Source organism: Otolemur garnettii, unplaced genomic scaffold (assembly GCF_000181295.1).
Source record: "Otolemur garnettii isolate 467f Iridium unplaced genomic scaffold, OtoGar3 scaffold00001, whole genome shotgun sequence".
In the NCBI taxonomy this organism is placed as follows: Eukaryota; Metazoa; Chordata; class Mammalia; order Primates; family Galagidae; genus Otolemur; species Otolemur garnettii.
Window position 1 is genome coordinate 27405379 of NW_003852396.1, and position 14533 is coordinate 27419911.

The window sequence follows — 14533 nt, forward strand, 5'->3', positions numbered from 1 at the left end:
GCCTTAGCCACTTAAGCCACAGGCGCTGAGCCCTTTTTGCTATTTTTAACCTTTACTAAGACAAGTTTACAAGGAGCTCAATAAACATGGGTGTTTGCTGTGTGCCTGATAGAGCCTCAGCCCTCCTTTTCATTCCAATCATTTTGTCTAGCAGTGCTTTCCTCTGCGTCACCGAACAAGGGGTTTCATGGGACACCTTCAGTCATCCAAGCCCTATCTTATGAGTCATTTGTAAAATTTATTAGGCTATAAGAACCTGGTCTTTAATGCTTTCTTCATTTATTCAGTAAATATTTCTGGGTGCCTACTCTGTGCCCAGCCATACATGTGCACTGAGACAAGAATCAGGTGTCCTTGCTCTCAAGAAACTCATATCCAAAAAAAAAAAGAAACTCACGTCCAAGTGAGGGAAATAGACTTACATGCAGACAATTATAATATGACACACCTGTAATAAGCACTGCATTAGAAGTAAATACCAGAGCAAATAAAAAAACAGAAAAAGGGCAGATCACAGCACCATAGAAGGATGTTTGGAGAGGGTTAATAACTGAACCCTGCCTGGAGCACATTTCTTTCTTTTTTTTTTTGAGACAGAGTGTCACTCTGTTGACCTTGGTAAGGTACCGTGGCGTCCTAGCTCACAGCAACCTCAAATTCTTGAGCTCAAGTGATTCTCATGCCTCAGCCTCCCAAGTAGCTGGGACTACAGGTGCCCAGGACAAGGTCAGGCTATTTTTAGAGGCAGGGTCTTGCTATTGCTCAGGCTGGTCTCCAACTCCTGAGCTCAAACAATCCACCACCTCCATCTCCCAGAGTGTTAGGATTATAGGCGTGAGTTATGCCCTGGGTCTTGAAACACACTTGTTTCACATAGCCACATAACTCCCTCAGTTTGCTCAGCTTCATTCAAGCACCATCCCATCAGTGAGGGCTTCCTTGTAAATTCTATTGACCCTCCCTAGCCTCTTTTCCTGCTCCATTCTACACATATTTATCATATGTTACACTCGTTTAATACCTACTACAAAACAGAAGTTTCATAAAGGGCGAGGATATGTCTATTTATTTACTGCCATACCTCTACATGTAGAACCATTCATGGTATGTGATATGTACTCAACAAATAATTTGTTGAATGAATGAGTGAACTAGATCTTAAAGAATGAACAGTGGGTTAGCCAACTGAGGATAAAAAAGAGAAGGGCAAGCTGGGTGCAGTGGCTCATGCCTTTAATCTTTGGAAGCTGAGGTGGGTGGACTGCCTGAGCACACAGGTTCGAGACCAGCCTGAGCCACAGGGAGACCTGTCTCTAAAAAATAGCTGGGTATTGTGGTGGGTGCCTATAGTCCCAGCTACGTGGTAGGCTGAGACAAGAGAATCACTTGAATCCAAGAGTTTGAGGTTGCTGTGGGCTAAGATGCCACAGCACTCTCCCGAGAGTGACCAAGAGAGACTCTGTCTCTAAAACAAAAAAGAAAAAAGAGAGAGAGAGAGAGAGCAGAGGGAGTGGATGTAAAAAGTCTGCAGGTAACAGAAAACACAGAGCACTATGGGAAGTCTCAGTAGTTCAGTCTGACTACACCAAGGTGGAATGCAAAAGCTGTTGGTAGAGATAAGCCTGAAGGGGACAGCAGAATCCAGATCCCAGGAGGTTTCGATACCATGTTTATTCTATAGATAGGGGAAACTCAAAGAATTTCTGACAGAGGAATGACGCAGCTTTCTAGGCCATAAATTCTAAGGGCAAAGTAGAGCAGCTTTTGGCTATAGCCTCCTAGTGTTGATCAAGATAAACTCTCATCAATAGCAGAAGAATAATTTATTTAGTCACTTTTTTTCTAACTTAAAGAAGAGAGAAGAACCATAAGGAGAGAATGGAAGGTGGCTTTGCTGAGTCCAGAAGAAAAGCCTCCCCTCACGCCAATCCTCAGGTCTTAATAGAAGAAGCAAAAGATAGGCCAAGGTAGACTGTCTTCTCCATACTTCTGTCCCCCAGTTCAAGCTCTCCTAACAGAGCTGTCAGGCTTTCTTCTAAGTAGATATCTCTCCCTGAGCCAGGGTGGTGTAATGATTAAGAACACTGAATTTGAACCACAACCACAAGACCTTGGGCACATTATTCAACTTCTCTGTTCTAGGACCCTCACGTATAAAATTCAGTAGAAAGAGTCCTGCCTATTCCACTCACTCCTAACAAAATTAATATTTACAGAACACCTTCCATGTGTCAGGCCTTTGAAGATCCTGTAAGCTAAACCCTGTCAAGGTATAGATGGGAAAATTTAGGCCCAGAGAGGGGGAAAAGCTTAGAGAAGGCCACTCGGTAGCAAAACTTGGACCAAGACCCAAGTCTCCTAAGTTGCAGCTTAGGGCTCTCTCTGCCACCTACAAACCCCTCGCTATTAAGGGTTTTTCCTTTTCAGTTTCCTTTCATCTCTACAATGCTAATTCTCAGGTTTAAGTTATTGTGTCACTGAGAAGAAAACAAAAATAGAACTGGACATGAAGATTCTCTGGCTGTGTCAGTCCTGGCCGACTGAGCGGCTCTGACTCATATTCCCTCAAGATTGGATTTCCTATCCAATCTTGGGAAGGCCAGGACTGAAGGTTCGATTGAGAGCCGAAGTTCCAGACCAGCTTAAGCAACAGCGAGATACACTGTCTCTACAAAAAAAGTAAGAAAAATTAGCCGGGTATGGTGGCGGGCATATGTAGTACCACCTACAGAGGAGGATCGCTTGAGCCCACTCCAGTCTGGGTGGCAGAGCAGGATTCTGTCTCTAAAAAAACTAAAAAAGACTGGATTTCCAAAGCACGAATAGTGCTGCTGAATCTGTCCCCAGTCACAGTGCCCCATTTTTAAGGGTGCTCTCCCATCTCCCAACCCCGCTCACCTGCGCGAGACCCCGGGTCCACCGTCTCCCGCGGGTCAGAGCTGGGCGGTGAGGGCTCTTCCATGTGGCTCGGGAATGGGCCCTCAGGTCTCAGATGCCTGGGGAATGACCCACACGGAGGCTGAGGAGACCGAGAGAAACGGTCTATACAAAATAGACTGAGGACACAGACACGAAGCCCGAGAAACAAAGAGAGTCGGCGACGTCCGGAAAGAGGACAGCAGAGACACTCACAGACACCGAGTACATAAAGTGAACGCGCGGAAGCGGCATGAGGCGCAGCGGGCCTGCGATTGGCCGTCCAGGAGGCCGCCCCGCCCCCGGGAGCCCACCGCTTATCCCGGAAGTCGCTCCGGGCTCCTGCCCCCAGCCCTACCACCGCCGCGGTGTGGAACCTGCGCTGCCTCTCAGTGCACCCTTTTCCTCAGCTCTGCCAAGGTCTTGCAGTACCTAGCGGCCCCTGAGCATCCTATGCACAAATCCAACCTCTCATTTCCTCGCCCCACCCCCTCCACTCCCCTATCCCCAAGCACCTATTCTGTCAGGCTGGTCTATTTCTAGGTATCACCGCCTAAAACCTCCCAAGACCGCCTGAGAGTTGAGCAAAGGTTCCGGGCCTCAGAGGGTATTCTTCCTTTAAGGACCGGCCAGCCAGAGCCTTGGCCACCTTCCTTGCAAAAAGAGCAGATAAAATATACATTATTATTTATTATATATGTGTGTCATTTACATATATTTGTCACAGAGCACTGAGTTCGTCCTTTTGTTTCACACCATGAGATTTAACCCAGCCAAGCACAACATAAAGGTAATGTTAGTAAAGGGGAAGACAGCTAACTTAAAAAGTGTAAAATTTAAAACTTCTGTGAGCTTGAGTTCATGAATATTTTTTCATTAAAAAAAAAATTCTGATGGGTGGCGCCTGTGGCTCAAAGGAGTAGGGCGCTGGTCCCATATACAGGCGGTGGTCAGTTCAAACCCAGCCCCGGCCAAAAATTGCAAAAAAAGAGAGAAAAAAAAATTCTGGGTTGGGCAGGAAAAATACAAGATGAGTCTGGAGCATCTGTGGTGCCATAAAGTGAGAAAGAACTCTCAAAAGGATTAGACTTTTTCAAAAGAACACAGGAGTCAACCTGAATACAATCTGATGTATTGTGCCTCAAAAAAGAAAGAAAGAAGTCCTAGAATCAGAGAATATCCCAGTAACAATAAGCCCAAATGATGGTCTTAAAATACTGTTTCCTCCTCAAAGGAACTAGGGTTTGATGGAAAAGTGACTTGATTTCAGGTCTAGGGAAGAAAATGTTTAATAGCCTACTAACATCTCATCTCAAAAAGCAAAAGCCATACAAGACAACTGGAGTCATGTTAAAAGAAGACAAATGAATTTGAAAGTGATCCCACTGGCCAAATATAGAAAACTGTGAGCATCAAAAAACTAATGACTGCAAAAAAAAAATTAGTTAAAAGTCATGGGTTTATTTTGACATGTGGAGAAAAAAGACACTGTGTTTACCTCAAAGGCTGCTAAGGAAAGATTTTTGTCTGCCTTTCCTATACAAACCGTATTGCAGGGTATTACATGGCCTCCTGATGTTATGCAGTAAGACCTGTAGAGCCTCCTCTGAAATATTCTTGCCAAAAATTCAAACCTGAATCTGACCAAGGAGTAGAAAATATGTTAAATGACACCATCAGGATGCAATTACCAAAGCCACAGCATAGGGTAAAAAAGACATGGTTTCTTAAAAATGGCCAAGGGAAAAAGAATAGGAGGACTGTAGATAAAAATATAAATGTTATCAACTAAAAAAGATGTGAACCTTATTTGCATCCTAGTTGGAATGAAACAACTCTAAAGACATTAAGACAACTTTACCACTGCCCACGTACTCAGGAATTAATTTTTTAGAATAGTGGTACTTTTTTTTTTTCTTTTTGCAGTTTTTGGCTGGGGCCGGGTTTGAACCCACCACCTCCAGTATATGGGGCCATCGCCCTACTCCTTGAGCCACAGGCACTGCCCAAATGGTGGTATGTTTTAAGAAAATCCTTCCAAGTGACAAAGAGCACACTGAATCACCAAATGTTGGTTCTAACCTTATTCTCTAATAAAAGAAACCAGGGCTCTTTGGGAAAATGGTTTGTTTATTCCAGGGCTGGATCAGGGAAAAATGTAAGTGTGGAATCTCTTGTGGTGCCATAAAAAAAGAAAGACATCACAAATGGTCGGATTTTTCTCAAAAGAACACAGAAGCCAACCCGAAGGAGTTCCTGAATGAGAAAACAAATGATAGTATTCTGTTATAACCCATAGAATAAAATAAAAAAACCCATGAACCCATATTGGCATGAGTAATAATGGAATAAAAAATAAATGGAGGAGGAATAGTAAATAGTAATACTCTTCCTTGTAGTAAAATTCCAATTAATGAATGTAGAAGAAGGAAATAGAAAATCACCATCAGTGTCCCTTTAGAAGTCTGGCAAAAGGACTTGATTCATCCTAACAAGATAACACATAAAATATGATTTTATGTATAAATGACTTATGGCTCTTTCAGCACACTTTTCTGAGTCTGAGGTTCTGCTACAGGCATCAGTTTCTTCTGCTTCCCTGGTGTGCAAGACATGGGGGTACACCTCCCAAATCCCCCTTCAATAAAAGGAGTGGCTGTTAGGAGTGCTGTGAGGATAGTCTTCAATCATCACTTCCTTCAGGGATTTCCTCACCTATAGATAGCTGTCTCATTCAAAGTCATGCTGTTTCCCAGGTTGGCCCACATTCAACATCGAGCAACTAATCAATGGGAAGACATGATTCTTGTGTGGACTGGCCATTTTGGGTCAGGTAAGGTGGCTTATACCTGTAATCCTAGTACTCTGGGAGGCCAAGGGATGAGGATCCCTTGAGCTCAGGAGTTGGAGACCAACCTGAGCAACAGTAAGACCCCATCTGTAATAGAAATAGAAGAAATAACTGGGCATTGTGGTGGGTGCCTGTAGTGCTAGCTTCTTGGAAGGAGGAGGATCACTTGAGCCCAGGAGTTTGAAGTTGCTGTGAAGTAGACTGATGTCACTAAGCTCTAGACAATCTCATGCTATCAATTAAGGCTGTCCTTAGGTCTGCATCAGATCTCAACTCCCACTGCCCTATCCTGCTTCTATGCCCTCCCATCCATAAATGTTGGTCCCAAGGGTACGACTTAAACATATTGCTAAACTCCACTCAGAATCTGCTTCCTAGGGAAGCAGAGTGATAACTGGTTGTGGCTAAGTTCAAGTTCTTAAATATATTTTCTAGACTCAAGGAACTGATCTGAAAGTACCTGATCAATGTCCCATAGGAGTACTCAGGAGAGAGCCTAGGTGTACAGTGATCTAGCTTGTTCTTTTACTAATTGGAGGGCTTTTCTGCATTAACTTGGTTTTGAGTTTTGAGGCTGCCTTTAACAATAAAGACTCAAATCTAATTGAAGTCTGCCACTACCTGCCTGTCATTTTCATACTAAACATCACTGCTAAGGTTGAAAGAAAGGGAAAATCTCCAGGGAACAGAAACCAGAAGCAGATAGGAAACCAGAATGTAAGAGATGAAGCCACAAATGCCAAGGGCATTTCCTGGTATCCTAAAATTAAAGCACCTGTTTCCAGCACTGTCAGACCCTTATGCCATATGTGTGTGTGCATACACATTTTTTAAAATTTTTCTTTCTCAATATTTACTTTTTTTCTCTTTTCTCTTTTTTTTTTTTTTTTTTTTGAGACAGAGCCTCAAGCTGTCACCCTGGGTAGAGTGCTGTGGCATCACAGCTCATAGCAACCTCCAACTCCTGGGCTCAAGTGAGTCTCCTGCCTCCGCCTCCCAAGTAGCTGGTACTACAGGCACCCGCCACAAAGCCCAGCTTGGTTGCAGCCATCATTGTTGTTTGGCAGGCCCGGGCTGGATTTGAACCCACCACCTTAGGTGTATGTGGCTGGCACCTTGAGCCATAGGCACCAAGCCAATATTTATTTTCTTAATACCTCCTTTTATTGTATACATATTTTTACTACCGTGAAATGAAATTCATAAGACAGCCCATCTATACAAATATTTGTAAATCGATGAAATAACTGTACCCATAGGGAAATAAAAGAAACATGCGTGACAAAATAATACATATTTCCATATATAAATTCTCCCCTATTACACTAGAAAACATAATGAATTAGTCAGGTGCCTGCATCAAAACACAGAATCACCATGATTTTTTTTTTTTTTTTGCATTTCTAATGGACTTTATTGTTGTCCTACTCCAATACCACAATAAAAAGGGACTCGCAAGCTCCAGGCCTGTATCATGTATCACCATGGCAAAAACATGACCCACCCCCACCCCCAGACCTACCAACAGGATAATTATGTTACAATTTTTTTTAAAAAAAGAAAACAGAATTACTAACTTAAGTGATTAGGCACCAACAGTGATTTGACAAATTAAATGTCAATTATGAATGACAACCAGATAACTTAAGACTGGGCTTTTTCTAGCCCATTTTCTCCTCCTGACAATTAGCAACAATTCTGTACAAAATGATTCTAAATTCCAAGACACAAGTAGTCAATAACTACACAAGGACACACATCACCAGATATCACACAACAGCCTGAATCTCCAGGAATCTCCAGTGGACCTCCCCAGTAACCAGCCCACCATAGTCCCAGGCCCCAGAGAACTTGGCAAGTCCCAGAAAGATAGCCCTGCCCTCAAAGATTTGGAGCTCAGCCTTGCTTTCTCCACATTTAACAGATGTAGGGCCACTAATTTCCCTCTTATCCTGCACTCTTCCAGAGTTGTCATAGGAGGGTGGGGGCTGAGACTAGCTCTGTAGCAGATAAAGGGGCCAACAGGCAGACAAGTTGAGCTCATAGACCAACAGCTTCAGAATAGTTGTGCTTTTGTCCTAAGAATGGGACATACTTTAATGACTTTAAATGTGTAAGTTACCAAAATCAAGCTAGGGAGGGGACTGCAGATTAGTGCTGCCTATCCTCATGATCCAGACCTTCGAGAGAGAAGGTACAGCAAGGAGTTCCCCATAAAGCAGCTGAGCATCAGCTATGGAAAGGACCACAGACCATCTAATCCAACCACCCATTTCACAGATGGGCAAGTTAAGGGCTTAGGGAGACACTATCTTCCTCTTTTCTTGTTGTTTCCACTCAATTTTAACTTTGCAAAGGCAGAGCTGGGAGTAGGTGAGGAGGCTCCTCTGGAGAACCTCAGGCAGGATGAGTCCTTGTGTGAGCTATGCTGGGTAAGAAGGCATCCCCATTCTGAGGTCTCGGTCCTTGCTAGGCTACCATGGACTTTGACCCATGGATTACCAGTTTTTTAATTGAGTTGACTTTTCCTTTTGGAGGGGTGGATACATGGTAGACATGGCTGACAATCTGGACATGCAGCTGAGATGACATTCACTAGCAATGTCACTAATGTCTCTCAGGATTGGGTACATAACCCTCAAGTATGATAAGTTTGGAAGCCAGCATTTTACACCCTCCCCAACAGGATTAAGCACCAGTTACCCACAGGGGTAAACTTGCTTAATAATGCACGTGTATTGGCCTTCTCTTCACTATCTCATTTTCCCACTTCTTTACAATGCTCCCCGCATCTCCTAAATATACTGTTTGCAATCAGACCCTGATCTCAGGGTCTGCCTCAGACTTCTCCAAGTTCACAATCACCAACTCTGTGGATCACCAACGCAATTTTAGAACTTAAAAGCTGATGTTGAAGCCAGGTACAGTGGCTCATGCCTATAATCCCAGCACTCTGGAGGCCCAGGAGAGTGGATCACTTAAGTTCAGGAGTTTGAGACCAGCTTGAGCAAGAGCAAGACCCCATCTCTAAAAATAGGTGTTATGGCAGGCACCTGACATCCCAAATACTTTGGAAGCTGAGGCAGGAGGATCACTGGAGTCCAAGTGTTTGAGGTTGCTGTGAGCTATGACACCAGCACATTCTACAAAGGGCAAGAAAGCGAGACTTCGTCAAAAAAAAAAAAAAAGAAAGAAAGAAAGAAAAAGAAAACTGATGCCAAATCTCTCAAGACTTATTTGATGTAAATTCTGATGGTCTCAGTCTTATATCTGAGGCAGTGAAGTTGAGGAACAATCTCTTTATATATTTAGAGATAGCAAGATCTTGGCTTCAAACCTGACTTTCCACTCTCTAGCTGAGTGAACTTAGCAAGGTGACACTTCATTTCTGTGTCTCAGGTTCCTCATCTGTAAAATGGCCCTTCTCCTCATTCACAGCTTAAACAGGCTTAGCTTCCTATACAACAGCCTCCCAGACCGGCATGCTATAACAAGTACACCTCTTCCAGCCTCCACAGCACTTTGTACCTCCTCTCACTGTGTCTAAATTGTCTGAGGGAACCAGCACTGTCTGCTGCAGATGTTAGCAGAGCAGAACTATGTGAATGTTTTTGATAAAGAAAAATGGAAAAGGAGATTAAGAAGGTAATATCAAGTAAGGGTGGCATAGGAGTACTAGGGGCACTTTCTGTGACAGAAGTTAGGGAACTTCCAAGATATGGGGTACATAAAAGGGGGCACGGGGCTGTCAAGATCTGTGAAGGGTCTGCGATGTTAACTTACCTATAAGCTAACAAAGTAGCCTGCAACAGTTTGATAGTTTCAGGCAGAAGATATAAGACTCATGGGTCAGAGAGAAAAGGTTAGTTTATAACTTTAAAGCAACAGCAGCAGCTGAAGTACTACTTTTGAATTTGTACCACTTCCCTGAGCCCCAAAACTCAGATTCATAGAGAGCCAAATGATACCTGCACATGCAATGAAGTACATGAGTGGACAAGAACCTTGAGCTCAGGGAACCCAAATCTCTTATAATGGGCAATATAGCTTGTCTGCCCTTTGCTCTGATACATGGAGATACTGTGTCTCCAAGGTTGTTCACTAGACATTCTTGGACAGTCTGAAACAAATGTAGTCAACGTCCCTCTTTGAAAAATATGCAGAAATGATAGACACCTATAGAGAACTGTCACTCAACAACATGCATCTTTCAGTTCTATACTATCCTAGCTTTTCCCATATGTATGCCACTCCATCTGTCACTGATTAATCTTACAGAAATTGAGACCAAATCCATTCAAACAGTCCTTTATGGCATTTAAAGATGCTATCAACAGAATGTCAATTAATAGGATGAGATCAGGCAGAATTGGATTCAAACATATCCAAGGGCCTGGATCCAACCAAATGAGGTAAAAAATCAACAAGAGAAGCCAGGTGGCATTCTCAAGTTTCTGTACTGACTTTATATTCAGCCTGATGTTTTAATCAAGGCGAAGCAGGATGTACTAGCAATTGTACAGACTAAACTTTGGCCACAAAGCAGAAGTCAAGAGCAATTCTATCACCCATAACCACTCTGACCTAAATGCCTTTCAGGGCTGAGGTAGCATTGCCAATGACGTCAGCTAAAGACAGGGAAAAACTTCAGATAAACCTTTCCAATAGGACAACTCAAAAGATAGTGATAACCCTTGTTACCCTCAGTTACCCTCCAAGAAGCTCCCCCATGAAATCAACGGGGAGCTTCATTTTGAAAGAATCCCTGAGAGCTTCAGGATCCACTAATGGTATTGTTTAAAACTCAAAAGTTGCTTATGATCCTTCTAGAGGTGTAAGGTACCATATTTTCAAAAAAGTTAATGCCTAGGATGGCACCTGTGGCTCAAGGAGTCGGGCACCAGCCCCATATGCCAGAGGTGGCAGGTTCAAACCCAGCCCTGGCCCAAAAAAAAAAAAAAAACCTGCAAAAAAAGAAGTTAATGCCTAGCTTCTGTATGAGTACATTCATATAATGCCCCCGGAAACAAGGTGATTTTTACGATTTTGGGGCTTGTCACATTATTCAAGGTTGAGTGTCTCCAACATGGTCTCCTATTCCCAGTTCACATAGAATAATTGGAGACTAGTCCTATTTTTGGAAAGGCTGTCTGAGGGAAGTTAATCTACTCATATGTCCACACCTCCAGCCAAGTGGCATTTGTCCATCCCACAGGATGAGTCACACCTACAAGAATGAGTTAGCAGAGACATGTGGAGGTTGTGACAGGTGTTTTCCATGAGAGGTACAAGAGCTGGACATGTACCTGGTGTTTCTGATAGACTTTTCACTCTTAAGGAGAATGGCAATTACATTGTGGTCAGAGCATGAGATGGGCACAGTGGTATGCACCAATATTCTCAGCCACTTGGGATAGGAGTTCTGAGTCCAGCCAGGACAACATAGTGACATTTCCTCTCTAAATAAACAAAATTTAAAAATTAAATAAAATAAACTGTGGTCAGAACCAACTGGTGGTGGACTGCAAACTCATTATGCTATGGTTTGAAGGCTTGCCTCTTCCAAAAATGGTTTCTACCCACAGCAGTAGTAAAATGCTCATGTAAAATAGGTCTCTAAAAGGGAGTCTGAAAGGAGGAACCTGCTGCCCATCCAGGAAGAATATTAGTTTTGGCAGTTAAAACGAGTACAGACCTGAGGCTGATTGTCAGATAAGTGAGGAAGTCTTCCCACTCAAACAGAAGCAACTAGGGTACTTTTTGAGCAATTGTCTTTGAGTCTATTTTTTAGTACTTAAGAGTCTGCAACCACTTTCCTTGTTTCCCATTAATAGGCTATATTTACTTATTTAAAACATTATTCTGACAAGGGGACCATAAACAGTGCCAGAATAGCAAAAAGATACGTGGCACCAAGAAAAGGTTAAGAATTCATGGGGGGAGGCAAGATGGCCGACTGGAGCCAGCTTTCCACAGAGGCTCCCATCCAGAAAGAGAGTTAAAGGACAGAAGTTTAGCAAGTAAGTTGATGGTTTGGAGCTGAGCCAAGAGAAAAGGGTGAAGAACGCACAGCAACCCTGCTGAGGCGAGCTGCGACCCCAAGGATACAAACAATAGGTACAAAATCCATTGCCAAGCTGACCAGACTCTCCTCCCCCAAGAGAACTTTTTGCAGTAAACTTTCTATAAACAAGCAAGCAGAATTCAAACATCCTCCCATTTTATGCCAAGGGAGAGATCGTCTAAAAACCAGACCTCCTTCCCCTACTAGGATGCTGTGGCACTCTCCTGCCAGGCATAAAACTATATAAAACTGTACATATTCTCTACTTGCAATTCTGAACTCCCAGCACTCCTTCACTCTCACCTCAAGGTCTGGAAGCCTATCCCTCATGGAGTCCAGATTATTGGGTATTTTCTTGAGAGGTGTGGACAGGGCGTGGGCTGTTGCAGGTCTGTGCTGATTCTGCGGCATGGGGGAATGGAGAAGACAGTGGATGGAAAGAACCCTACGGGAGAAGGAGAGATGGTGCCTAGAGGCACAGAGCAGCAGCACAGCAGTGGGAACAATAGGGCTCACAACCCTTGGAGATATTTTGGATAGACACTCTCTGTCTCTCTGGGCAACAAGAGAAAGTTGGGCATCTTCTCTGGTGGCAGAAACTGGTGGAACAGATCTGCGACGGTAAAGCAGGCCCCGTGAATAAAGGGTATGCCTGAGGTAGTACCTGCCTGGATGGGGCACAGTGGGGAGGGAGAATAGAAGATGCACGCAGAGACGGCATACTCCCAGGGCAGGGCTTAGCCAGGACTGCTTTGGTGAGCCTAAGAAGCAACTGGCCCTCAGGGGATCATAGCTGAGACAAAAGCAAGTGGGCAGAGCTGAGTGTGAACTCTAACCACACCCACCCCAACACAGACTATAGTGGCGACAGACACAGCAGCTGTAGGCAGTGGAACAGACCCGGGCTGAGTTGCCGTTTCTGTGAACTCAAATAGCACCTGGTCCACAGGGGAATGTAGCCAGGACAGAATCACAAATTCTGCAAAAATATAAGTGTCAGCAACATCAATCAGGGGCGAGGCTGGAACTGAGTGAAGTGCCCCAGCTTCCACGAAGCACCTGAGGTTGTCAGGCCTCAGGTCCCCCTGCTGGATGGTGACAGAGCGTGGTGGCCTGACTGAGGAGACACAGATCTCCCTGTGACTCAGGCAGGCGCAAACCCCTGGAGGAGCATCTGCTCATTGCAGGGAACTGGGTCACAGCCCTGTGGGGTTACCAGTGACTGAGTGTGACAGAAGTGCTAGGTGGGGAAGGAGGCATCAACCTTCCCAGACTAATTCATTTGCTGGGGGGGGGGGTCCCTTCTGACTCCACGGAGCACCAGAATCAGTCATACTCGAGCTACCAGCAGACTTCTGCTATCTAGTTGCCAGAGACATTTTGAATTCTCCCACTTGAGATGGGGTGCTGACTGGAACAATTACCTGACGACTATCCTAAGTGTTATCCTGGGTGTGTGATTGTGGGAAGGTTTGATTTTCATTTTCCAGTTGTTGCCCATGTAGGGGCGGGGTGACCTAATTGCTGGTATTTCTCCACAGCTGAGACTTCAACCCCACAATAACTAATTCACTAGGATAGGACAGAGACCAGCTGAAAACAATACAGAGCCACTTAGCTCCCCAACACCAAGTAAGTACCCAGTATCTCAGGCCATAGCACTGTATGGGTCCTTTGTAAAGCTCTATGGGAAAAGGTACAGACACTAGTCACAGCTCTTGGGCAAAAGGCTGGTTAATCACTACTCCAGGAGTCCTCCAACCCAACTTCACCTTATCTGTTCATCTAGCCAAACGGTGTAAAATAATCACAAGGCAGAATCAGAGGAAAAACTCCAATAACATGAATAACCAGAGAAGATCAACTCCCCCAAGGAACGATATGGCGGACACAACTGAAGATCCCATTCATAAACAAATGGCTTAGATGTCAGAAATCGAATTCAGGATTTGGATTGCAAATAAGATTAATAGAATGGAAGTATAAAGTTGGAAATAGAAACTCAAGGAGCATTTCAAAAGTTGTCTCTAAAATTCAATGAATTCAAAGACAAAATCACCAAAGATTTTGACACACTGAGACAAGAATTTGCAGCCCTCAAATATCTAAGAAATACAGTACAGTCCCTCAGTAACAGAATGGAGCAAGCAGAAGAAAGGATTTCTGACACTGAAGACAAAGCTTTTGAACCCTCCCAAACTCTCAAAGAGTAAGAGAAATGGAGAACAAAAATGGATCATTCTCTCAGAGAGCTCTGAGATAATTTGAAAAAAACTAATATTTGCTTTATAGGAATCCTTGAAGGCAACAAAGTTGCTTCGCAAGGCACAGAAGCTCTTCTTCATGAGATTATGAAGAACTTTCCAGATGACTGTCAAGAAATTCTGAAATTCAGATAGCAGACAGTTTCAGAACCCTAGCAAGACTCAACCTGAATAAGACATTCCTCAGGCACATCATAATTAACTTCACTAAAGTTAATATGAAGGAGAAAATTCTGAAAGCAGCCAGATGTAAGAAAACCATAACCTACAAGGGGAAAAATAGTAGAATGACTGAGATCTCTCTGCTGAAACCTTTCAAGCTAGAAGAGGGTGGTCATTGACTTTTAATCTCCTAAAATAACTTTCAACCCAGGATCCTGTATCCAGCTAAACTGAGTTTCATTTATGATGGAGAAATTAAATACTTTTTTTTTTTTT

At 43.6% G+C, this 14533-nt stretch overlaps 1 protein-coding gene across 1 annotated transcript in view; it reads right to left on the reverse strand.

Annotated features, from left to right (window-relative positions):
* The window catches only part of NEU3 (neuraminidase 3), a 13376-nt gene extending 10183 nt beyond the window's left edge, over window positions 1-3193 (reverse strand). The window contains exon 1 of the mRNA XM_012801907.2: window positions 2899-3193. Coding sequence (XP_012657361.1) covers window positions 2899-2962 — 64 coding nt within the window. The 5' untranslated portion in view covers window positions 2963-3193. The remainder of the gene's footprint in view (window positions 1-2898) is intronic.
* Between the last annotated feature and the right edge of the window lie 11340 nt (window positions 3194-14533).